The sequence below is a fragment of the Brassica rapa genome, chromosome A06 (genome assembly GCF_000309985.2).
Source record: "Brassica rapa cultivar Chiifu-401-42 chromosome A06, CAAS_Brap_v3.01, whole genome shotgun sequence".
Classification (NCBI taxonomy): domain Eukaryota; kingdom Viridiplantae; phylum Streptophyta; class Magnoliopsida; order Brassicales; family Brassicaceae; genus Brassica; species Brassica rapa.
Window position 1 is genome coordinate 8,607,514 of NC_024800.2, and position 24,626 is coordinate 8,632,139.

Below are 24,626 nucleotides of genomic sequence, written 5' to 3' on the forward strand. Positions count from 1 at the left end.
CCAACCCAATACTAAAAATCACACTATTTTAGTGCAATACTATAATTTCACGCTAAATTTAGTATGACACTATTTCATCACACTAAAATACTATTCATCCAATAAAAATTATTCATTTATTTTATCAATAAAATATGCAATTTAATAAATAATAAATATAATTATAAATACATATAATTTTATAATGTAGGTTTTAGTGTTAAGTTTGGTGTTGTGGTTGGAAAAAAAACTTATTTTTAGTGTTAAAACTATAATAAAATAGTGTGATTTTTTACTCTAGAAGTGTTTTATAGTTAGAACCTAAATGTATGTTCTATATGTATTTTTGAAGTTTTTATCATTATTAGTAACTTTTGTTAATATCAAAAACTATAATGCAAATAAATAAAATTTTAAAGATTTTTTTGAGGATTCATGGTTGGAGTAACCAATCTTTAAATCTTTATTTTAAAGTTTTGCTTTTTTTTAAACGAGATCTTGGATTGGAAATGCTCTAAGAAAGTAAAAGTGATCTAAGATCTAGTTCTTTTGACAAAAAAAACGAAAAAGCAAAGAAGTGAAGTGATGTACATGGGAGAAAAGTACCGACCAGAGGAGGAGAAATCACGTGGAAGCTTCTTCTTTTTTATGAAAAGCCAGCTTTTCGAATTGTTTACAAAAGTCGATTCATTGATCTGCTCTTATTTCTTTTTGTTCTTGTCGTTTCTTTCTTGGCTTCTAATCAGACCACGTTACTTCAAAAGATGCTCTTTCTCCTCTTCTTTAACCTCTAGATCCCTCTCTCAAGTCTGTGCACAATGCACTGTCTGTCTCATTTTTGTATCTTTCTCACTCAATATTTCTTTCTCTCTTGCTGTTTAAAAATGGAAGTTGACACTAGTGAAATTGTTACTTTAAAACTATTAGCATTGTTAGTATTCTAATCTTTACCAAAATCTTAAAGTTCTGATACATTTTTGTTACGAGAAGAAAACTTAGTGTAGGCCAATTTGACCTATGGGATGTAAAACAAACTTGCACATGATGAACACACATTTCACGTTGTGTTATACTTTGATGCCCATATCAGCAGAGAAGCTAACGGGGATTGTGTTTGTGTGTTTACCAGCTAATGGCTAATTGCTTGTCATTTGGATCAAATGAAATGATAATGTATCACCAGAATGACATTTCTCTAGGCTTAATAGAATATGATTCTTTTGTTGATTATAACTGGGTAGTAACCCGAATGGGTGTGAATTATATACTTGGATAATGATTGAATCGTCTTGTTTTTTTAAAGAGTATTTCGACTCTATTCCAAACCTTGGATTACAAAAAATCCCTTTGTAGGATAAGACAATAAAAGTCTCATTTTTGTTTTAGTCTATACAAGAATAACAAATAAAACTTTAGTGCTTATATGTGTTTCTTCAAAGATCTTTGATGATCTTCAAACAATAAATCTTTATTTCTTCCTCTCTTACTAACTATTAGTTTTTGATTTTCAATCTTGTTTTTCAAGTTGTGATCAAGTTATAATTTTTCATTGCCCACAACTCCTTATATAGAGTACTAAGGGTTACAATGGTTAGCACCAATAGTTACGATGGTTAATGAAGAGTTACAACCATTAATACCAATAGTTACATTGGCTAAACAAAAGTCACAATGGTTCATCACCAAAAGCTTTAATCACCAATGGTTACAATGGTTTATCACTAAAGGTTGCAACCATTTATCACCAATAGTTACAATCACAAACAGTTGCATTTGTTCATCTAAACAATTGCAATGCTTCACTTTAATGGTTACAATGATTCACTTAAATATCCAACATCTTTTACGTAGCTGTGGCCTGTTCAAATTGACATGTTATAGTTAGATATTTATGTTTTGACAAAGAGTTTAGTCTCTGGATTTATGTTCCATTATATAGCTGAATTATACTTCCAGTTGTGCTGGTAGATAAACCGGCTACAAAGATGTTCAGCTTTTACATGTTGTAATTGGAGTTGCTAGTTGTATATACTTTATATAATATAATATGTATGTACGAAAAGGATTTGTACCTATTAATAACTAGGTGTCTTGCCCGCATATGCGGGCTTAATCGTTTAACAAATATTTATTAGTTTATTTTTTATTAATTCAAAAACCATCATAATAACTTATTATTTATGTTTTCAAAAAAATTAAATCAAACATATATATATATGACAAAAATCTAATTAAATATATATGTTTAATTAAAATTTATTAAAGATAACATTGACTTTAACCACTGAATTTATTATAATTGTTTTATAGTTTATTTTTAAATTTTATAATTGAAAAATATGTTTTAAGATAACAACACAATATATAAGACTTATCTTTTTTTTTAAAAAGTTAATATTATTAATAAAAATTCGTTTTTGGTTATATAATTAATTATATATAAAATTCATTAAGGGTATTATAGATATTAACCGCTCTAACTTTTAACGTGAGAGCTCGATTCCAAAAATTTACTTCGCAAATAATAGTATAATTAATTAAAATTTATTAAAGATAACATTGACTTTAACCACTGAATTTATTATAATTGTTTTATAGTTTATTTTTAAATTTTATAATTGAAAAATATGTTTTAAGATAACAACACAATATATAAGACTTATCTTATTTTCCAAAAAAGTTAATATTATTAATTAAAATTCGTTTTTGATTATATAATTAATTATTTAGAAAATTCATTAAGGGTATTATAGATATTAACCGCTCTAACTTTTAACGTGAGAGCTCGATTCCAAAAATTTACTTCGCAAATAATAGTATAAATATAGATCAATTATACGTATTCTAACTAGATTTACACATGTTATGTCGCAGATGGTTTGGTTTACTGTTTACATATGCGTTATAGCTGACTTTATACATGTTACAATCGAGTAAATAGATGATACCACTACAAGAAAACAGCGGCATACTGAGGAAAAAAATCGTCGGTATGTCGTCGGAATAACGCTATTTCGACGACATACCGACGAAAAAAGTCATCGAAAATTCGTTTTTTCTCAGAAATCCCTCGGAAATTTCCGACGGAATTCCGAAGAAACGAATTTCCGAGAAAATTCTGAGGACCACAAGTTCGTCGGAAAGTCTTCGGAATATTCTGAGGAAGATGTCGTCGGAATATCCCGAGGGATACACTTCCTCGGAATATTTCCAAAATTAAAAAAAAATTATAAATTTATTTTTATAAAATGAAATTCGAAAATATAAAATTAAAATTGAAATAGAAAACATATTTAAAATACAAAAAAAATAATAAAATAGTTTTTATAAATAAAAAAAATGTTTTATAAATACAAAATTAGTTTTAATAAATATAAATATTTTTATAAATATGAAATCATCTTTTTATAAATACAAAATAGTTTTTATAAATACCAAAAATAATAAAATAGTGTTTATAAATCAAAAAAATGTTTTATAAATACAAACTTAGTTTTAATAAATATAAATATTTTTATAGATATGAAATCATCTTTTTATAAATACAAAATAGTTTTTATAAATACAAAAAATAATAAAATAGTGTTTATAAATAAAAAAATGTTTTATAAATACAAAATTAGTTTTATAAATATAAATATTTTTATAGATATGAAATCATCTTTTTATAATTACAAAATAGTTTTTATAAATACAAAAAATAATAAAATAGTGTTTATAAATCAAAAAAATGTTTTATAAATACAAAATTAGTTTTAAAATATGAAATCATCTTTTATAAATCCAAAAATCGAATTTATATACAAAAAACGTTTTGTATATTTAAAAATAGTTTTTATAAATAGAAAAATAAAAAATAGTGTTTATAAATCAAAAAAATGTTTTATAAATACAAAATTAGTTTTAATAAATATAAATATTTTTATAAATATGAAATTATCTTTTATAAATCCAAAAATTGAATTTATATACAAAAAACGTTTTGTAAAATCGAATTGATATAGAAAAAACGTTTTGTAAATACAAAAATAATAAACAATTTATAAAAAAATTCTAAATCAATTCAACACAACCAAATCACAATTCTAAACCTATTACACAACAAATCACAATCCTACCCAATCACCCTAACAAAAATCTATCAAAAAACTTCTAAAATCATCAAATCTACTTAAAAACCTAATAAATAGGACCTAAGAGAGTGGGATAGGGTCCTTACATGATTTGTAAGGGAATTGAGAGGATTCGCCGGAGAGATCGTCGCGAGAGAAGGTGGAGAACGCCGGAAGGAGAGAGAGATCGCCGGAGAGGAAGAAGAGAGAAATGGGGAAGAAGATGCGTTTCGAGTTTATAAAACCTAGGGTCCACGGATATTTTCCGTCGGAATTCCCTCAGTATTTTCAATTTCAATTTTCGCGAAATATTTGGCGGCTTGTTTGCCCGGTTAAATGAAAATATTCCGAAGAAATTCCGACGGCCACTTAAATATCCGTCGGAATTTCCTCGGAATATTTTCATTAATTCGAGGAAAAAGAATATCCTGTGCATGTATTTTTATTAATTTATATTATTCTTCGGAATTTCTTCGGAATATTCCGAGGAAATTCCGAGGAACACATGTTTGGGGTTTCAAAACATCAAATTTTTTTGCCCTATATCATTTCTTATACAAATGCAATGCATACCATTGAGGAATTTTTGTATAGATGATCATAAACCATGAAATAACAAAATTTCAAAACGAATTGTAAGTATTCCCTTTACCGTTCATTAAAGTGTATAAGTGTTTCTCTTATGTTGTGGAGATTTCGTTCATACAATCAGAAAAGTGTTATATAAGTGTTTCACTTAAACAAAATTTTGACTTCATAATCAGTCTAAGACACTTAATAGGGGTTATATAAGTGTTATTCAAACCGCAAAACGTTGTTTTCAGTTTAAAAACCCTACTTTCCCGGAAAAGCCTCGGAATATTCCGAGGAAATTCCGAGGAAAAACAAGTGTTCCTCGGAATTTCCTCACAATATTCCGAGGCTTTTCCGAGGAAACATAAACCCTAAAAGCAAACCCCTGAATCGTCGGAAAAGTCTCGGACTATGCCGAGGAAATTCCGAAGATATATGATTTCCTCGGTATTTTATCGGTATATTCCGAGAAAATTCGTTGGAATATTCCGAGGATCTCATTTTCCGTCAGAATGTCCGTCAGAATTACGCTGTTTTCTTGTAGTGTACATCTAGGCTTATATTTGCTACATGCATGGATTCTTACATGTTGTAGTTCGCTTATACATGTCATGACTGAGTTTATTAGTAAATATACTTTTTACATTTTATACAATTAAATTCATATATATGGCTTGATGTCTGCAGGGTGCAGATGGATCTCTACACAAACAGCTTATTTTTTAAACAGTTCTATTTGTCTACCTATAATACTCCGAAAACTTTGATGGCGAGACATAAGTCTACATATAATTTATAAACCAAGAAAAACCATTTATAGAACCAACCAGTCATACTATAACAACCACGGTCCATTCGATTCAACACTCTTTAGAATTACAAAAACACCTTTATGTAAGACTGACAGAAAAGCCTCTACTTTTGTTCAGAGACACTCTTTCACTTCACTCACATTTTATTTAGTTAACGGTGACTTTACCGACCATACCAGCACCCTGATGCGGCGCACAATAGAAGCTGTAGGTCCCAGGCTCAGTCAAGGCAACCTCGTACGTCTCTCCGGCAGCGTTGAGTAGATCTTGCTCGTCCATGGAGATCTTGCTCGCGTCAACACCACTTGGGATCTCATCCTCATCGAACACAACATTGTGTGGGAATCCAGCATTGTTCTTGAACACAATCTTCTCTCCTTTCGCTATTGTGAACTCGTTGGGAACGAAAGCTAACGCTCCATCTCCTGATCCCAAGAGAACATCTATCGCCATGGCGTTTCCAGCCAGAGCGATGGAAGCTGCAGCCGCTACGGCCGCGACTCCGAAGTCCTTTAGAGATGACTTCACGGTGAGCTTTGATGATGTTGCGGCCATGGGGATTCTAACGACGGCGGAGGGTTTGGAGATTGTTGATTTGAGACCGGTGAACGATGGGATTGCGACGGTGGCTGAGGTTACTGAAGCCATGATGAAGATTAGAGGCTTAGATTTACTTTTTTATTTTGATATCTTTGTGTCGATTGAGAAATTGTGAGGTGTATTAGTTTTATGTGGTGAGAGGGAGAAAATGAGATAACGCAATGCATGGCTCTAAAAAGCAAACTCCATACTATCTGTAGAGACGCGTTGTGATTGGTTGGTTTTAGATACTGTCTGTCATGACGTGTCATTGTGAGGTGAAGAAATGGGATAAGCTTATTCGATGACGTGGCATTTCTCCTTCTAAAGATTAGGCTTGTTTTATGCGGTGGATTCAACTTGCTCATGAAATGTTGTTTCAGTGTTTTTTTTTTTTGACAAAGTAACTTTCACGGATCACAGAAAGACCCTAACGCAATGAACACATGAATGAATTAAGGTGAAAGTAAAGAGAAAGAGAGACAATAATCTACGATAATAGAGATAATATAATATTCAGATAGATGCTGAGCAATGTTGGTTAAAAACTAGACGATGTTGAAAGATACTTGATGGTCTCTCCATTCGCCATTCTCCAAATACCTCTCATAGAACTTTACTTCATTAGTCGGTTTCACGGTCAATGCTGTTGTACTCGTTGTTCTGTAGCGTCCTTCTTTTATCGGAATCCAATTACTGTATTCTCTTACTTCAAAGTCCACAAAAAATGCTGTCAGCTTATTTCCTTCCACAGCTTCGGTTGGATCATACATAAACCTCTCAGCAGTCTCCCTAAGCGATGGTTGCTCTTCGTTTTTATATTCATCAATCATCTCATTGAAAAAATCTTTCAGACGTAAATCCTGCATGTATTATTACCAAAGCGTCACTATTAATAGAAATTTGCACATGGAAGATCCTAAACAACTTGAGCTTGTACTAATTTACATTGGGAAGGTGGCCATCGAGTCCGGAATAAGAAAGGATATGCACCCCAAAAGCAACTTGTTCTGTACGAACATGTGGCACAGTTGCAGATAATTTGTTGATATAAAACATAGAGTTTGAAGTTATGTCTGCCACAATTAGCTTAAAGGTCATCCCGGTGTATCTCAAAGGGTCTGTAGCTATTTCATTTGCAAAGTCTTGTGGACTCATGTGGCCCTGTAATAAAAGCAATTCTTCTTGAGATCCATTTTCAATATAGCTTAAACCAAAAAAAACAGGGAAAAGAAAAAAATATTTAACCAAACCTGCAAGAACTCAGCAGGAAGAGAGACGCAATTGTTTAAACCGTCAAAGATCATTGCGTCCACAAGAAAAGCAACTCGGCCATTTCTAGAGATACCACACCATGTCCCACCGTTCGGTTGAGCCCAACCACTCAACACCTCGACATTCCAAGCCGCCCCGTTTATCATCCTTTTTTAACCACACGAAGGTAAAACGTAACACTCATCAACTAAACAATTAATGCAATAAAAAAATTAAACCCTAAAAAGGTCTGAATAATATTAAACTTGCCAGGTATCAAAGTTGTCTCTGTTATACAGCAGCGTTAGTTGCCTTTCTCCCCATTCGAATGCGGATATCCCCATTTTTTTGAAGGAATGTTATTTTTGTTTTGCTATTGGAATTCTCTTCTGAACTCTTATGTTTGTAGTGTAGTTGTGATTCTTCATCTTTGTGAGAGTCAGCCTCTCCGTTTTATAGTTTCTGCTATGAGCATCTCTAATGTATGCTTCTATATTTTTCTCTAAAATAGAGATTTATATTATAAATGTGAATTTGTTCCAATGTATAGCTTTATAATAGAATTTTTCTATTTTAGCTATTTTAGAGAAAAATATAGAGAAATGTTACTTTTTGTCTCTATATTTAGAGATGAAAATAGCATATCTCTATATTTTTATCCACAAAAAAATAAAAGATTTTGAATAGATTTTATACACATTTTATCAAATGCGAATCTCCAAAATTTTATTTTTTACTTTTTGTTCTCTAAATAACCCATAAAAATAAAAGTGATCAAAATAGATTTTATTTAAGAAGTAATGATAATTATACTCTCATTTATATTTTACATAATTATTTATTAAATATATAAAATAATTATATATTAAATATTAAAATAAATATTTAAAAATTAAAAATTTCTTTTTCCCGAATTTTCTTTTGAAATTATTTTTTCTTAAATCAAAACTTAGAAAAATCTTCTGTAATATATATGATATCTTCTTGAATTCATTAAAAAAATTGAATAAATGAATGCGTTCATAAACGTGTAATTAAGTTAACTTATATGTATACTTAGATTTCATGAATTTTACTTTTATGCATATTTAAATATAAATATGTATAATATCTTTATAAAATTTAGATATTAAATTCAAAGTCTTCTCAAAACTTAAGGAATATGTTATACACATTCAAGAATATCTTACTAAATTTACATATAATTTAAATTCAGTAATGTATTAATAACTATATATTCATGAAGTTCTTTCGATAAATATATTTAAGTATGTATTCTTAACACATTTATAAAAAAATCTTAATTTTATGAAGATATTATACATATTTATTAATATCTTCCTAAATTTTAAAAAGATATAATAATTATTTAACAATATTTTCTTATATAAATATATAATTCAAATTCAATAAGATGTTATACACAGAAATTTTTACTAAATTTCTATTAAAATTGTTTTCTAAATTTTTTTACGAAAAAATTGGATAATTTTTTATATTTAAATATTTTTCATTTATATTTGTATAAAATGGTATAAAAGTCATTTAACCCTCTAATAAAACTTATTTTGGTCACTTTAACCTTCATAAGTTAGTTTGGAAACAAAAACATGTTTTATATCTAATTGATCATTACTCTTTTATCAAATAATAGAAAATAAAACATGATACTTATCAACATAAAAATATATTAATATATTTATTAATTATTTACATATTTTGCTTTAAAACAGCTTTTTCACGTTTCCAAAAAAAAATCACAAATCTTCTAAAATTAAAACGTAAGTTGACATCGTTTCTAAACTGATATTTTTTAAAAAGAATATTCCAATGAGTTTCCATACATTTCTAAAATATTCTGTATTCCCAAATGTTTCCTAATTCCACCCAACTTAAGTTATAACCATGTTCTTATTTGCTCATTTGAGTTACTGATTTAAATTTTGTCACGTTCTGCTAGTTTTTTTTTTCTTTTGCTAAACTGTAAATATTCATAAATGAATAGTTAGGGTTACAAAGCTTAAGTTTGTGTTTTCTTGGCAAAAAACAATAATAAAAAAAGGAACACACATTTTTGAAGAATTTGGTTGATCATGTCATGTCACCGAAACCAAAGTGGCATAAGAATTTTGTACTTGCTCCTATGCCTTTTCGCTGTGATTGTATTACGGATGTCCCTGTCAGTGTATTTGAAAGTGACCTGAATTGAGCAGAGATGAACGGCAGAGTTGCGCTGTCTCCAAGTGTTATAAAGCGAACTGATGATCAAAGTAGCGTCTACTAAGGGCATCTCCAACCTATAACACTATTTTAGTGTCAAAACTACATTATTTTAGTGTAATTTTAGCACTAAATTTTTTTGTATCTCCAACCATAACACCAAATATTACACTAAAAAAGAATATTCTTTATTATTATATTATTAATCAAGATTCTTTTAGTTTTTGATAGTTTTGATAAATATTAATTATTTTATGACTAAAATATTTAAATTAATATTAAAACTGTAACAAAAAAATTTATATTTCAAATGTTTAAATTAATCTTTAATGTATTTTTTATATAAACTAATATTTCATATCAATTAAAATTAAATATAACAAATAACTATGACATTTTAAAAATATTTAATCCATTTGTTAAATAATCATAGAAATAAAATGTAAATAAACATAATTAAATAATGTATAGATTGAACAGTTTAATATAAATAAAAAAAAAAAAAACTTTTGCCGTTGCTACAGTGTTACACCAAATATAGTGTGACACTGTAGCAAAAAACAGAATCACACTATAATACAGTTGCATATGCCGTTCCGTTGGAGAGATAAAACATCACATCACACGCTATTTTGATGTTTTACCGTACCGTTGGACTTGGCCTAATATATACTCTCTCCTGTTCCTAAAGATTCATGTTATAGTTTTTTTACATTTATTAAAAAAATATTTAAAATTATATTTTCCAATACATTGTTTTTTTTATTAAATATTTCCATTAACTTTTAACCAATGAAATTTTATTAAACCCAATTGTATTTTTTAAAAAATACAATTTTTCTTTAATTAATGTATTAAAAATATAAAAAATGTTTTTTTTGAAACAATTTTTTTTTCTAAAAAATGGATCTTTAAGAACAGAGGGAGTATTTACCAAAGATTTGATTTTTACTGATGCTTAGTTGTGTGTCAAAACAATTGTCTGGATGGCTTTTGCTAACGAGGACAAACAAAAAGAGGCCAAACATGTTTCCACCGTAGCTAGTCAAATGAAAAACATAACTCAAGGTCACAGAAACAATGTCAAATTCTAAAACAAATGAGGCATACTCACTAGACCGGTATGGACCTGCTGCGGAGTGAATCCAGTGATCCGCAGTAGGCAAAAGCAGCTTCACTCGGTCGCCTTCTCTTCCACTCGGTCGCCTTCTTCCATATTCTTTTCTTCAGAGGTTTCATCATTTACCTTACTGACAACGAGTAGCTCACCAGCGCCATTAGCGTTCTCTTTCACAGCAGCTTCCTCTTCATTGATCTTTTCTTCAGAGGCTGCATCAATCTTCTTATAGACAATGACTTCATCTGGTTTGTGTTCAGCAACACGTAGGTCTGGATAGTTTCTTTCGTTCAATGAATGCAACCAAATCGCCACAATTCCATCTTTTTCTTCTGCTGAGCCAATATGAGAGTAAACATGCTTCCATTTGAATTCTTCAGCTACTTCCTTGTACTCTTCCATTGACACCTCCTCGTGACTGACTTTAAACCTTTTGTTATAAGATGTGAAGAAGCATTCATCAAGGTATAGTCCAACTTCTGGCGCCATCGGTACAACTATCCTCACATCCCTGATTAAAGAGTTGCCAATTCAAAAAAAAAAATCAGTTTTTCCCTCAAAACAATTATATATATAAAAATAATCTAAAGCTTACTTCTTGAAAGCGGTTTGAATCACTGATTCAGGTGCGTAGTTTCTCATGACAGCAACAGCAAGTCCAATCATTTTCCGGATCTGATGAAGCATGAAGCTCTGTCCCACAACTTCACACTTGACAAAGTCTTTCCCGCCGAGTGTAATCACTGTGTTCGCATTGAAGGAGAGAATGTAACGGTTCGCAGCTGGGTCTGCTGCTTTCGTTCTAGTGGTGAAGTTGTGGAAGTTATGTGAACCAACGTAATAGCTTAGTATCCTATTAAACCTCTCCATCTCCTTCTCTCCATAACAGAACTTGCTTTCACTCTTAGTCATCTCTTCCTCAGAATCTGGGTTTAGAGTTTTCTCTCCGTTAGAGCTTAAAGTCTCAACCTTTAATGCACCACAGTTGTTCGACGAAATGTCTGACTGAACCTCTGATGATTTACCATCATCATCGACACTTTCTTTGCCGAAAACACCGAGTGGGATCTTATACCCTTTCTCGCAACACTCAACACACTTCACATACTCGTATCCCGAGTCCGATCTAGCCATCTCAGCTTCACTATGCGAGCACGGATCAAGAGCAAACACAGGGACCAGATACACATACCTCCTCCGATCGCAGAACTTCTTCGAGCTAAACGACGGCGCTACACGCTTGAACCCAAACACACGAATCTGATCGGGGAGATTCGAGTTGAGCCGCTCAACGAACCCAGGCGGGTCGACGTAGAAGCGACCGGAGACGACCTGTCCCACCGCGCTCACGCCCTTATCGGTTCGAGCCGATCGAGCCCACTCGTACTGTCGTGGCTTGTTCCGATCGGCTTCGGGTACGGCGCCGGCGTGGAACAGAGCCTCCTCGAGCTCGCCTTCGATGGTTTTCGCGCCGGGGTTCTTCTGCATTCCTTGGTACCCTACCCCGCAGAACGCGAACACGATGGCGACTTTCCGGCGTTTGTATTTCGGCAGTCTTCGCTCAGCGCCGCCGCTTACGGCGGTTACAGCAGCTGACGAAGCTGGTTCATCGCCTTCGGTGGAGATCTTGAGCTTCTTCTGCTCTGGTTCCTGATCAGGAGCCTCGTCGTGGGGCGATTCCTCGAGTTTGGGCTCCTGATTCTCCATTTTCAGCACGAAGAGCTTTTCTTCTTTGCTACAGATTAAAAGTTTAGTGATGTTCCTTCGTAGAACCCTAGAACTAGAAGGAGGAGGCACATCTCAACGACGACGTATTACAGAATCAGACCGATGCTAATTATTGGGCTTGAAAGCCGTAAATGATGATTGATATAGGCCTTTTAACCAATTGATTATTTATTGGGCCTTTGGTCACGCAACATGACCATAAAAACAGCTTAACTGATATTTCTGTTACCACTTACCAGTCCATGTTCTTAAGAATAAAAGCTCCGTTTGATCAAAAAAAAAAAAAGAATAAAAGCTCCAGGCAAACAGCTTTTGAGGTGTTCTTAATAAATTATTTTAATCAGTACATATTACAAATTTTAGAAGATCTCCTTTTAGGTGTTGAATCGTCTATCAAAGTAACTCCTTGAAGATATTTCATTTATGACAATGTGACATCCATGGTATATCGAAATCTTGCAATATTCAAATTGAAAAGGAGAATGTTAAGATGTTAATATGTGTTGGGGATGGATTTAACCCATCCACAAAGCCCATCGAACAAAGGGCCCAGTCCAGCAAACCGAGTCGACATCGGCGCAGAAGCCGATTCTCGAGAGATCGACTCGACAGGGAGCGCTGATAGTCGAAGCAGAGAGCAAGCGGAGCGAGGTTGATCGACTCAACGGCTCAGCGAGCATCTCATAATCAGGCCCGAAAGGCCGACAAAGCCCAATTAGTAAAAAGAGTTTAGGTTAAGGTAATCGAACAGAGTATAAAAGGAGAGGAAAGCAAAGGAGAAAGGCATCGACACTTAGCTACACAAACTTAGCGGCGAGATTAGGGTTTATCATCCGTACAATCATCTCTCTGCTATTTGTACTTTTCCGGTTTAAGCTCTCACGAGCTCCGGCTTGCTTTTACTTTCTCCACCTTTGTAACATCATCTCGAAATCTAATAAACGCCTCTGTTCGACCCATTTCTAGTATTGTTTACTTCTTCTGAGACCAAACTCACCTTAAACAATATGCGAGCTTAGGAGAATGTACTAATCATCCTTTTCAAATATTGCTCTGCGTAGCATCTTCTTTGAGCATGTTCATCTTTCACCCAAGACCACGGAGTCCCAACCGGAGTTATATCAGGCAGAGTTCGTTGCATCAGCCAAAGTCTAAGTAAGGAGAGCCCCCTGAAAGAAAAGCCTCTACGTACTTGCTCTAAATGATATTGCATGGTAAATACAACATATGTAGCTGTTTATATCATATGCGTCAGTCCTGATAACCGCTTGAAATTTGTTGGAAGTTTTGTTAAAAGTTCGTCACTTAACTACTGCAGAAAATAATTTTAGGTTAAGAGGTAATTTAAGACATGATGTCCAAACCTCGTATGGTTTTCAGTGATTATCTACTCTAGTACACAGACTCGTTATTACCCATAAGCAATTTAAATCATTAAAAAGATGAAAACATAAGCAGATGTGAAGGAAACCCAAAAGCAAGCGATGTGAATTTTATGGAGTCATGCACTTCATGATTCATGTTTTTTTTTTTTTAGAAAGGGCATACTTCATGATTCATGTTTTGAAATTAAATAACAAAAAGCCGATCTTTTATCAACTGACGTTCGACCCAACCCAACACTGTCTTTCCATTCTTTATCGTCTTCGTTTTCTCTTGTTTCTTTCTTCACTAGCCATCTTCTATATATTAAAAGTAAAATAAAAATTGTATTATTTGGATTTAAAATGTCAATAAATACGCGACAAAGGGCAAAAAGAACAAATTATTCATTAGATACCTTCTCCATCACGTGAAAATGCTGTCCGCCTGCCGTAAAAGATTTCTAATCATGGAGTCTCACGTCGATCTTCCCAAATTCTTTTCAAAAATCAACTTTTTGAACTGAAAAAATCAATCTATTCTTCTTTTTAAGGTATGATTAACCACATCCACGCTAACCATATAAAACACATATAATCTCGGGGTAAATGATCCCATTTTAAAGAAGTACGTATTCCATTTGAGTAAAAATGTGACTGGATATATTTTTGTAATTAAGAATCTTGTGACCGGGAACATAACAAATTGATTATTTATAGTTTCATGTTAATTAACATATTAGATGACTAAAAATAATATTCCATCCGTTTCGCTATAAACGATGGTTTAAAAAGATTTTGTTGTTTCATATATAATATATGATGTTTGCACAAATATAGATAATTAGTTTTAAATTATATTTTAATAATATTTTTGATAAAAAGTAGTGTTCTTAATATTTGTGTATTAAGTGAAAACATCATATCATCGACAATGAAAAAGAAAAAAGAAGTAAAACATCGTCTAATACAAAACAGAGGAACTAAACTTTTGAGCAAAGCGCTTGAAAGGAGTATATAAGAGGTCAAAAAAATATCTTTGATAAATGGGTTTGAATGAATACACCTGATGATAATTCGAGCAAATGACGATAATGATGATGGTATGCATGAGACGCATGCATGATAGAAAAGGTGGAAAAGTATAAGGAATAAATTCGCCATAATTATGATTTGCGCTGGCGACTTGTAATTGTTTTCTTCCACTAAATGAACTTTCATAGGCATGGGCATTCGGGGACCCAATCGGGTTTCGGTTTTATCCATTCGGGTTTCGGTTTTTCGGGTTGATCAAAATCAACCCCATTCGGATTATATAAAAGTTCGGTTCGGGATCGGTTCGGGTTCTATCGGGTTCGGGTCGGGGTTAGTAAATCTTCAAAAAACCGGTATAACCCATTGTACTTTCGGGTTCGGGTCCCAATCGGTTCTTCGGTTTAAAAATACCTGATTTGTACATATTTTGTAACTAAAACATAAATGAAATATGTTCTTCGGATTTAAAATACATGATTTGTACATATTTTAATAGCTAAAACATAAGTAAAATCGATTCAAAAATAAGAAAAAACATCAAACATGATCATTCAAAATCAAGCGAAAGATAAACATAGTTAGTGATAGAAAGAAAACCAGATAAATGAAATCATAAAACAAAAAAAAAAGTTCTCATGAAATCAGAAACATTATTCAATAAAAACAAAACCAAAATCTAAAAACTTTAGACATCAACCGCGATATTCCACCATCAACCTTCATGTAACATATAATTATTTTAGAAGTTTAATAATATCTTAAATTATTTTAGATACATATTAAGAATTAAGATCATATTTGGTAGAAGTTCTTTTTGTGATTTTAAATATTTCGGGTTCTATCGGATATCCATTTAGGTCCGGGTTCGGTTCGGATAATACCGATAACCCAAAATACCAAAAAACAGGATCCATTCGGTATTTATGTCGGATTCGGATCGGTTCGGATTCATTTTTATCGGATCGGGTTCGGTTCGGATTTTCGGGTTCGGTTTATTTGCCCAGCCCTAAACTTTCACCAACCTTTTTACCCCAAGACCAAATGTTATTGAATCGAACGAACTGAGATTTTAGCTGATATGTGTTTCAAATTTTCTTTTTGTTGTTTACTAGTACTATTTAGTAGAATTTAAAGCATTTCCAACCTCATTCTATTTTTTATTTTAGAATAGAATTTAAATTAAAATAGGGCAATTCTCTCAAATAATCATTTTTAAGTTTTTGTCACAAAAAACAGTTCTCAAGAAAGAAAATAATCAAAAATAGCACATTTTTATTTTGAAAATTTTTATTTTATTTTTTTTATTTTTTAAAATTTAAAATCTTATCCCCAAAACCCTACCCCTTAACTCTAAACTCTAAGTCTAGATTTTTTAACTCTAGGATAAAAATGATAAAAACTTATTTTGGTCTTTTTTTTCATGGAAAACTATTTTTGTGACAAAAACTTAAAAATGACTATCTTAAAAAATTTCTCTTAAAAATATTCCAATTGTATTCTATTTTCTATTTTATAATAAAATACAAATGAGTTTATTTCATACATAAATTAATTCATTTATTTTCGGTTCATCGCTCTATTTTTTATTTTAAAATAGAATACATATGAAATAAAACTTAACTCTTTTACAAAATTACTCTATTTTGAAATAAAAAATAAAGTAAACCATTAGAAATAATCGTTTATTACAGACTGTGATTCACAGTTTAACTACATTGATCTTGATAGATATTACTGAAGTCATACAGCTCCACCTATTTTTACGACAAAAGAAAATAGTGTTTTCACATTGTAATGTCAACTTCTAATCTACACAAAATAATAGAATAAAAAGATATGAAAAATCGAATTTCTAAAATTTAACTAATATATATATATACGGCAAAATTAACTATTTCTTATTTTATTGAAAAAAGACTTTTGTTAACTAATAACTTCATACTATATTATTTTTATAGTTTTTACTGTATAATTGTACAGATACAAATGTTGGAAATTTTTAAGAGATGCGCATAGGTTTTTCTGCGGTATGTAACGTACCTGGCCATCTTTGTTTTCTTACTTCATTACTTGAGCAACTTCTATGAAACATTTACTTTTGATGTTCAATCATACATTGACACCTTCACAATCTGACAAACCCAATTTTCAGTTTTTACTTTCATTATCACTGAATGCAAAAATCAAACCACTCAGTCTCCACCAACCTTGGTTGTTCACATATTTCTTCGTTAAACCCTATTTCAAAAATATGAAAATCCAAATAAAAGACTACGCAACAGTAAGAGGAATTCATAGAAAAAACATTGTTATAACATTTCTACCTAAAAAAACATTTCTAGCTATCTATTACAAAGTACGAACATATGATCTCGTACAGGGTTTTCATGCTTTGGAGATTTATATATAGTTTTAAGTGCCAGACAAAAAAAGACAACGATTAATCTAAGTGTGTGGTGTAATTTGATAGTATAGGAAACACCAACAAAATTTAAGTTACAATGTTTTAAGTGAACTCTTAACACTTAAAAGAAACAAATTGGAGTACTTTCACACAAAAAAAAAAGTTTGGAGTAAGAGGGTTGATTAAAAAAATAAAGGGGTGTATATTTTGAGGCAATAAATAGTGAGGGGGTATTATTACGGGGGAATTTCATGTTTATTACTTTCGTCATGGTAAACATGACGGGACGTACGTCACCCAAGATTAAACTCTTTCTGTGGAAGATAACTCAAGGAGCACTCCCGACAGGAGCCAATCTACAGCAACGGGGACTTCTGCAACATACTACATGCGTGAGATGCGGAGAAGTAGAAACCGAGTCCCATTTATTCCTCCACTGTGAGTATGCAGAAAAAATTTGGTCTGCCTCCTTGTTTAAAGACCAGGTTACCCTTTCTACCTGCTCTGAATTCTTAGAAGCTCTCAAGCTTGGAAAGATAGCAACTTGTCTCCCACCTGTGGGGGTGGTTTCAGATGTGTTTCCATGGATATGCTGGTTTATATGGCTAGCAAGAAACCAACTGATCTTTGAAAAAAGATTCATCAAACCAGAGTAATCACTAGCCAAAGCCATAGGAGCCGCACGTGAATGGAACTTGGCCCAGCCCCCACCAAAAGCTCAACCCCAGCGCACTAACAGCCGCATGATCACTCCCGATCTGGATGATCTAATCGTATGTTACTCAGATGCAGCCTGGAAAAAGGAGTCCAACATCGCTGCCTTCGGATGTATCTTCAAGGACAAGCGGGGATCGACAGTATCCGAGACCTCCTGCGTGGAAAAAAACGTGCCATCACCATTGGTAGCTGAAGCTTTGGCACTACGATGCGCCCTCCTCACTGCTATCTCCCTAGACTTTTCAAAAATCTGTTTCAAAACAGATTGCCAGACGCTCATTACAGCGCTCACCTCGACTGCTCCTCCGGCGGATCTCTACGGGATCAATCATCGACGACATCGACCATCTATCTTCACTCTTTGTTTCTGTATCTTTCAAATTCCTAGCTAGAAATTTCAATTCTGCAGCAGATAAACTGGCTAAATCTGCACTTTGTACTGCTACTTCCTCTATCCTATAGAATGGGTATGAGTTTGGTTTCTTAATATATCTGTGTTCAAAAAAAAAAAAAATACCTTGAAGTGTGCATCTATTATTATGAGTTGGTGAATTTAATACCTTGAAGTGTGCATCTATTATTCACACGGATTTATACCAACTCATTCCATTTTGTGGGAGTTCGTTTTTTGTTTTCTCGAAACTAAAAGGAAATTATTTTATGTGAAATTTCTTTATAAACCAAAGTAAGATATTTGTCGAATGAAATTATTTTATGTGAAAGTTCTTTGTAAACGAAAGTAAAGTTACTATGTTTCATTTTAATTGTCATTTTGAGTTTATTTTATATTTTAACCAATAAAAAAAATTGCTGAATTAAATTAATAAATTTTGTATTGAAAGTTGCAACCGACACTTATTTTATCACAAAATAATTTCTCTACAACAATATTTAATATGAAACGGAGGTATTTGTCAAAGCAAAATTGTCAAGAAGTATTTAACATACAAAAAAAATGTAAAGAAGAATAAAGGATAATATGAAGGTCGTGGGAGTAATGAGTGCATCATAGGAAAGAAGTTTTAACTCCCACTAGGGGTGTTTCCGGCGCTACGCGCCGGTTTTTCAACGTTATAATTTTTTATGTAACAGTTTAAATATATATATATATAAGTTGATTGTTAATATGTATTTAATGTGATTCTATAAATGTAAAATTATTTTCTTGGCATATTAAAGAAATTTTTTTTTTCTAAAAATATATTAATTTTGCTTGATTCCATATCAACTGACTTTAGCATTATTGGCTGAATAGGTTATTTAAATAAATTAGTGAATAATATATTGTATTTTAAATAAAAGTATGTTGTAGCATTCTGTATTTTTCAATGCTTCTAAAATGTTTAATAATAATTGGGTCTAATGTTTATACAATTTTAGAAGATATATATATATATATAGTATATATATATTTATTTATATATGGGTAATATATAGTCACATCGCTTGTAACTCATAATTGTCTTTTGAAATATTAAAAGTGGATTTGTTTTGTTAATTTGAATCTCTAGTGATGTAGAAACAAAAATGAATATTATTGAACAAATTAAAATGACATACATAATTGATATAATATACTATACATTTCCTCACGGGGTCAAAGTCATTGAGTATATCATCTATTCTATTAAAAGGGAAGCAGTCTACATAAATCTACTTATACAAGTTGTTTGGACTCTTTACTTTTGTATATTTTGGTCTAACTCTATTTGTTATAACAAACCTTATTATCCCTTATTATGCCATCGTATAACAGCATCTATCTTTAATTCACGGACCTGTAAAGCATATTTAACGAATATGCCATCGTCTGCAAAACGTTTTTGTTATCGATTATTCATGTTAAAGACCTGATTAGCATATTTTTATAGAATATACCATCATAAAGCCAACAGATCCTTTATCGATACAACATAATATATCGATTCTTCATGACACATAATAGAATAGATGGTTTGGATGGAAAATAACAAGTTTCATCCTGAAATAGAAGATAATGATAATCCAGATTATTGTGCCAAATGTAATTTTGTTTGGAATCCAATATCTTTTACGTGGGAAGCAAACTTCGAGATTTGATTAATATTCTGAATGTACTTTTCATTTGATTTCTTATGAAGATTTTGCAATTTGATTTTATCAAACAATAAAAATATCACGAAACACAAAGAGGTAATTTATTTTGTCATAAATCTTTATTAATAATAAAGTGGCATTTAAATTGCTTATTGAAGCACGAAACACAACTCAATAAATGTGAAATCTGAATCACAAACGAATATGCAAAGTGGAAGCCAAATATCTAAAATATATGAGGATAAAACGCGGATAATATATTTCATTAGTTAAAAGGATTTACTAAGTATATCAATAATTAAAATTACTAAATAAGTGTCTCACTTTATCTAAAAGATTGTTACGTTTTGAATTTATTTTAGCTATCTCAACCACCTTATTCAGCTTATATTTCTTTCAAATATACACCCTACCTAAACCAAATCAAATCATTTTAGCTTCTTTTATAATTCAAACATTTAAAATATAAATATCCGTGTTGATCAGATCTAAATCGTGGACAAGATTTTAAAACCAGATTTTGTAGATACGATTTTGTTTAAGTAGATCCGGAAATATGTACATTGCTTCCTCTACAAGTTTGATTAAATACCTGGATCAGTTATTATTATGATTATACTTACAGGATTTTCTCTAACCTACTTTAATTGGTTTAGTATTAACACTTTCGAATAACAAAGGTATATACGATTTTGGATAATCAGTGGAATAATATTCCTTATTCCACAAAATAATATCTTTGATCAAATCTTGAAACTAAGATGTCCTACATCTGCGTAACCTAAATCCGCTGTCCCACCTAACTATTATAAATATAGTTACACTTAACCACGATTTTTATCAAAACTAAAGATACAGAAACACAATGGCGAACAATCCGCAGCTAATTTTTTTGAACGATATTAAACCCCGCAAGACTGCATGTCGCATTCAAGTGAAGATCATTCATACATGGAGACATTTCATGAAAGGCGTTGGAGAATCTCTGGAACTAATCCTATGTGATGCAAATGTAAATTTTACGTTCTATAAAGATTTGTTATTTATTTTGTTAAGATACAAGCTAACTAATATAATTCCTTTTATCATTTCCAAGGAAACAAAAATCCATGCTTCATGTAACAAGACTTACATTTCTGAAGTTGGCAAACATGTCCGTGTTGGAGTATGGAGAAACATTGATCGTTTCAGTGTTAGTGCTGCTGGTGGAGCGTACAGATCAACTGATCATAAGTATCGATTAGCTTTTAATGGCAACACTAAAATCACGGAATCTACATACCGAGATGACAGTATGTTCCTTAATCTGGTTGATTTCAAATCCATAGAGAGTGGTCTTCTTAATCCCAACTTTCTTATTGGTACGTTTTCAAATTATTTATTTCTGATCTAACCCAATCATATATACTTAACTAACACCTAAATTTATTGATCTAGATGTTATTGGACAAGTTCAAGACTTGGGTGATCTCGAAACCATAGGGTGTAATGGTGGAAAACAAAGACAGAAGTTGGAGTTTTCACTCGTGGACATTTGGTAAGTCATGCTGATCTGCGTGTTGTGTGTTTGTATATATATAGAGCTTATAATACGTTATAAATGTCTTAAGTATTTTTTTTTCCTTTTTAGTGGGCAAAGATTAGCTTGCTGCCTGTGGGGTAAATTTGCAGAGAATCTTCACACAGCTAGCCAAGAAACCGAAGGCATGGTAATATGTCTACTACGATTTGCTAAGATTGGGCAATATAGAGGTATGTAATATTCTGCTTATTTTTGACATAGCTAAATGTTTAACTCAACCGGGAATTCATATTTTATTTATTAGGTGAATTTCAAATCTCAAATTCTTATGACGCAAGTCAGATGTTTGTTAATCCTGAGATACCAGAAGCAGATGAGTTTAAACAAAGGTCTTTTACATTTTATTATAACATTACGTCTTTTACTCTATAAGATTGAGTATTTAAAATTATGAACCACGGAAAATGCAGAGCTATTGGGGATTCTCAAGCTTTAACCCTAGCTGAATCAGAAGAGAACAAGCTTGAGTTGCAAATGAAGCGAGATAAACGGATGCATTATCCTCAAAGGAATCTCCGAGAGCTTTTTGAGGAAACTGAGGTAAAAAAATTTTGAAAACCAATCTAGCTGTGTAAACATAAACCTATGATTCTAATTTATTTTTTCTTTGTAGGAAAAAGTATGCAGAGTTGTTGCAACAATCTATGACATTGATACAGATTGGGGATGGTATTACTTTGGCTGTCTAGGTTGTAACAACAAGAAGGTTTTCCCCCACTCCAAAACAGTGAAAAAAATAAATGGCAAAGAGACTGTTACACACATCTGGTGGTGTGAAGCATGCAGATCGAAAGTAACCTCTGTTTCACCAAGGTATAACTCAGTTTTTAATCAAGCTCAAGTGAACGACTTTAGAACTATTTTATTTGGTTTACTACAGATTCAAAATCCATTTACTGGTTAAGGATGATACTGGTGAAACCCAATTCCTGTTATTGGATTCAATTGCTACTGGAGTTGTTCCTGCGTCTGCTAAAACCCTACTAAACGGTTCTTGGGATGAAGTTAATATTTTATCAACTATTGCAATTGAATCTTATTTTTTGAGATGCAAATACTATAACACATCTTTTAATTGACAGCTTGAAGATGATGATCCATTCCCCGAGGAAATTACAAATTTGGTTGGCCAGACATTTATGTTTGGAGTTTACATTCAGAAAGACAATGTTTCAGGGGGGTGCTATAAAGTTGGAAAGGTATGGAAAGACCTACGTATGCTAATGACCTCTGAAATATCAGAGAGCTATTCTGCTCCAGCCCAAGCAAGCGAGGTAAAATATTTTCAAGATTATGATTTATATTTTTTAAAAGTTCGAAATTTAATTAATTTGGACCTCGCTGAACGTGTTGTGTAGGAGCCACTGTTGATTGAAAATCAAAGTGATGATATTGTTTCTACTCCTTCTTCCAAGCGAAAAGAAGTCAATAAGGAAGCACCCGAACTTCATTCTACCTCTAAAAAGCAGTGCACTAAAGCGATCAAAAGCGAGAAGATAAGAAAGGATAAATCTGCATCGAGTTAAAGAAGATTATTTTGCTGGTTTTTTCTGGATTTTATAAAATTTTCCGTGTTCTACATTTTGAGTTTCAATAAGGAGTTGGATTTTTTTTCCTTTGTTATTGTTCTGGTTTAATTTTAATAAATGTTTTTCTAATAACTGCAAGTATTAATTACTGACAAAAGTACTATCACAAAACATAGTCTGCTACAGTATATACAAGAAAATACCAGCAATAGAAATTGTCTGATATGACATAAACCAATTGACCTAAACAATATTGATCAGTTGTGGAAATACCAGCTTTTTAAGATGAATAATATTTTCCGCTTATACACATGAATACAGATTATAAGAAAATAATCAATTACTTTAAGAATATTGACAATCCCACTCAAAAGTAAATAGTTATAAAACACCGGTCCTAAAAAGTTGGAAGTGATCTAAATAGAATCTATTCTATTAAATGGAAAAATAATATCTAATTTGAGGCGTGTTTTTTAATATTTTTCACAAAAATCAAAGAATTAGGTTTCATCCATTATTATGCTTTCCAGGATTTGACGAGAAAGAGTAAGCTCCTATGACTGACGATAACAGTGATGCAAATCAGATATATCCGACTGAATCATCGGTTCAGAAAAGGAAGAGAAATACTGCTTTCTTAACAGACTCTGAAGTTAGTAATACTCCTCAAGTTCGGGGGAATAAATCTGGTCTGTTGCCTTTGAAAAGTGTTTTCAGTAGGGTCTTGGCGGATGTGACCAACACACGTCAGAGATCACCAACTACGCCTCAATCTGAAGTTCTTAATCATCCGTTGTCTGGATTAAACTCAATTACTGAGTCAAGTGGTAATATTGCTTGAATCATTATTTTTGATAAGTACACTTGTGTTCTGTGTATGTCTAACTTTAGTAAATCCTCTACTGTTTCCAGTTAAGCCTAGAAGAAATACAAACAAAGCTTCTAAGAGAAGAGATTGACCCTTTTTAAACGAGAATTCAGCCAAAAAAAAGCACGAACATTGCATGAATTGCCAAAAGAAACATGAACTTTTGAGCTGACCAAAAAAAACACAAAACTTTCATTGATTTTAGAATTAATTAACAACGTTTTCGTTGACTTGCCAATTTAGCACACCGTCAGCAAATTTAACAGAAAAATTTGACGTCGTTTATTGTTGGCGTTAAGTGAAACAACATCGTTTTACATGATTTGAAAATAAAAACAAGTAGACACTTGGATTCTAACTCGGGTTGGTTCGGACAAATTGCCAGATATTTTACCATTGGGCTAGTGGCACTTTCAATGGAGTTACTAACATGTTCAATTTTATTTGGTACTGATTGAATATAAAAAAATTCTCTAAAAACTTAAAAGATCTTTAAAATTCCAAAAAATTGAAAAAATAAAAAATTATAAATTAATTTTGAAATTAAAATTAAAAATAAATTTTTATTTTTTCTTTAAAAAATCAAAAATATTCCAAAATTTTCAATTTTTAAAAACAATTTCTAAAATTGAAATTAATTACACACACATAAAAAGATACCCACATATTAAAATTAAATT

At 31.8% G+C, this 24,626-nt stretch overlaps 3 protein-coding genes and 1 long non-coding RNA gene across 4 annotated transcripts; 1 reads left to right on the plus strand and 3 right to left on the minus strand.

The window, feature by feature from the left end:
* The first annotated feature begins 2,276 nt into the window (after window positions 1–2,276).
* LOC117125810 lies at window positions 2,277–24,495 on the plus strand. Its single transcript, XR_004448201.1, has 3 exons — window positions 2,277–2,288; window positions 2,854–2,856; window positions 22,598–24,495. It is a non-coding gene; the product is annotated as an uncharacterized LOC117125810 (long non-coding RNA).
* LOC103872830 (plastocyanin) lies at window positions 5,435–6,250 on the minus strand. Its single transcript, XM_009151270.3, has one exon. It carries the CDS (start codon window positions 6,122–6,124, stop codon window positions 5,624–5,626), a length of 501 nt encoding a protein of 166 aa, XP_009149518.3. The 5' UTR covers window positions 6,125–6,250; the 3' UTR covers window positions 5,435–5,623.
* Window positions 6,507–7,824, minus strand: LOC103872831. Its single transcript, XM_009151271.3, has 4 exons — window positions 7,580–7,824; window positions 7,309–7,477; window positions 7,004–7,219; window positions 6,507–6,918 (listed from the first exon to the last, which is right to left on the minus strand). The coding sequence occupies exons 1-4, from the start codon at window positions 7,651–7,653 to the stop codon at window positions 6,604–6,606; spliced, it is 774 nt and encodes a 257-aa protein (XP_009149519.1). The 5' UTR covers window positions 7,654–7,824; the 3' UTR covers window positions 6,507–6,603.
* On the minus strand, window positions 10,459–12,479 carry LOC103872832 (tRNA pseudouridine synthase A). The gene is made up of 2 exons (XM_009151272.3): window positions 11,242–12,479; window positions 10,459–11,157 (listed from the first exon to the last, which is right to left on the minus strand). The coding sequence occupies exons 1-2, from the start codon at window positions 12,351–12,353 to the stop codon at window positions 10,704–10,706; spliced, it is 1,566 nt and encodes a 521-aa protein (XP_009149520.1). The 5' UTR covers window positions 12,354–12,479; the 3' UTR covers window positions 10,459–10,703.
* Window positions 24,496–24,626: the final 131 nt, after the last annotated feature.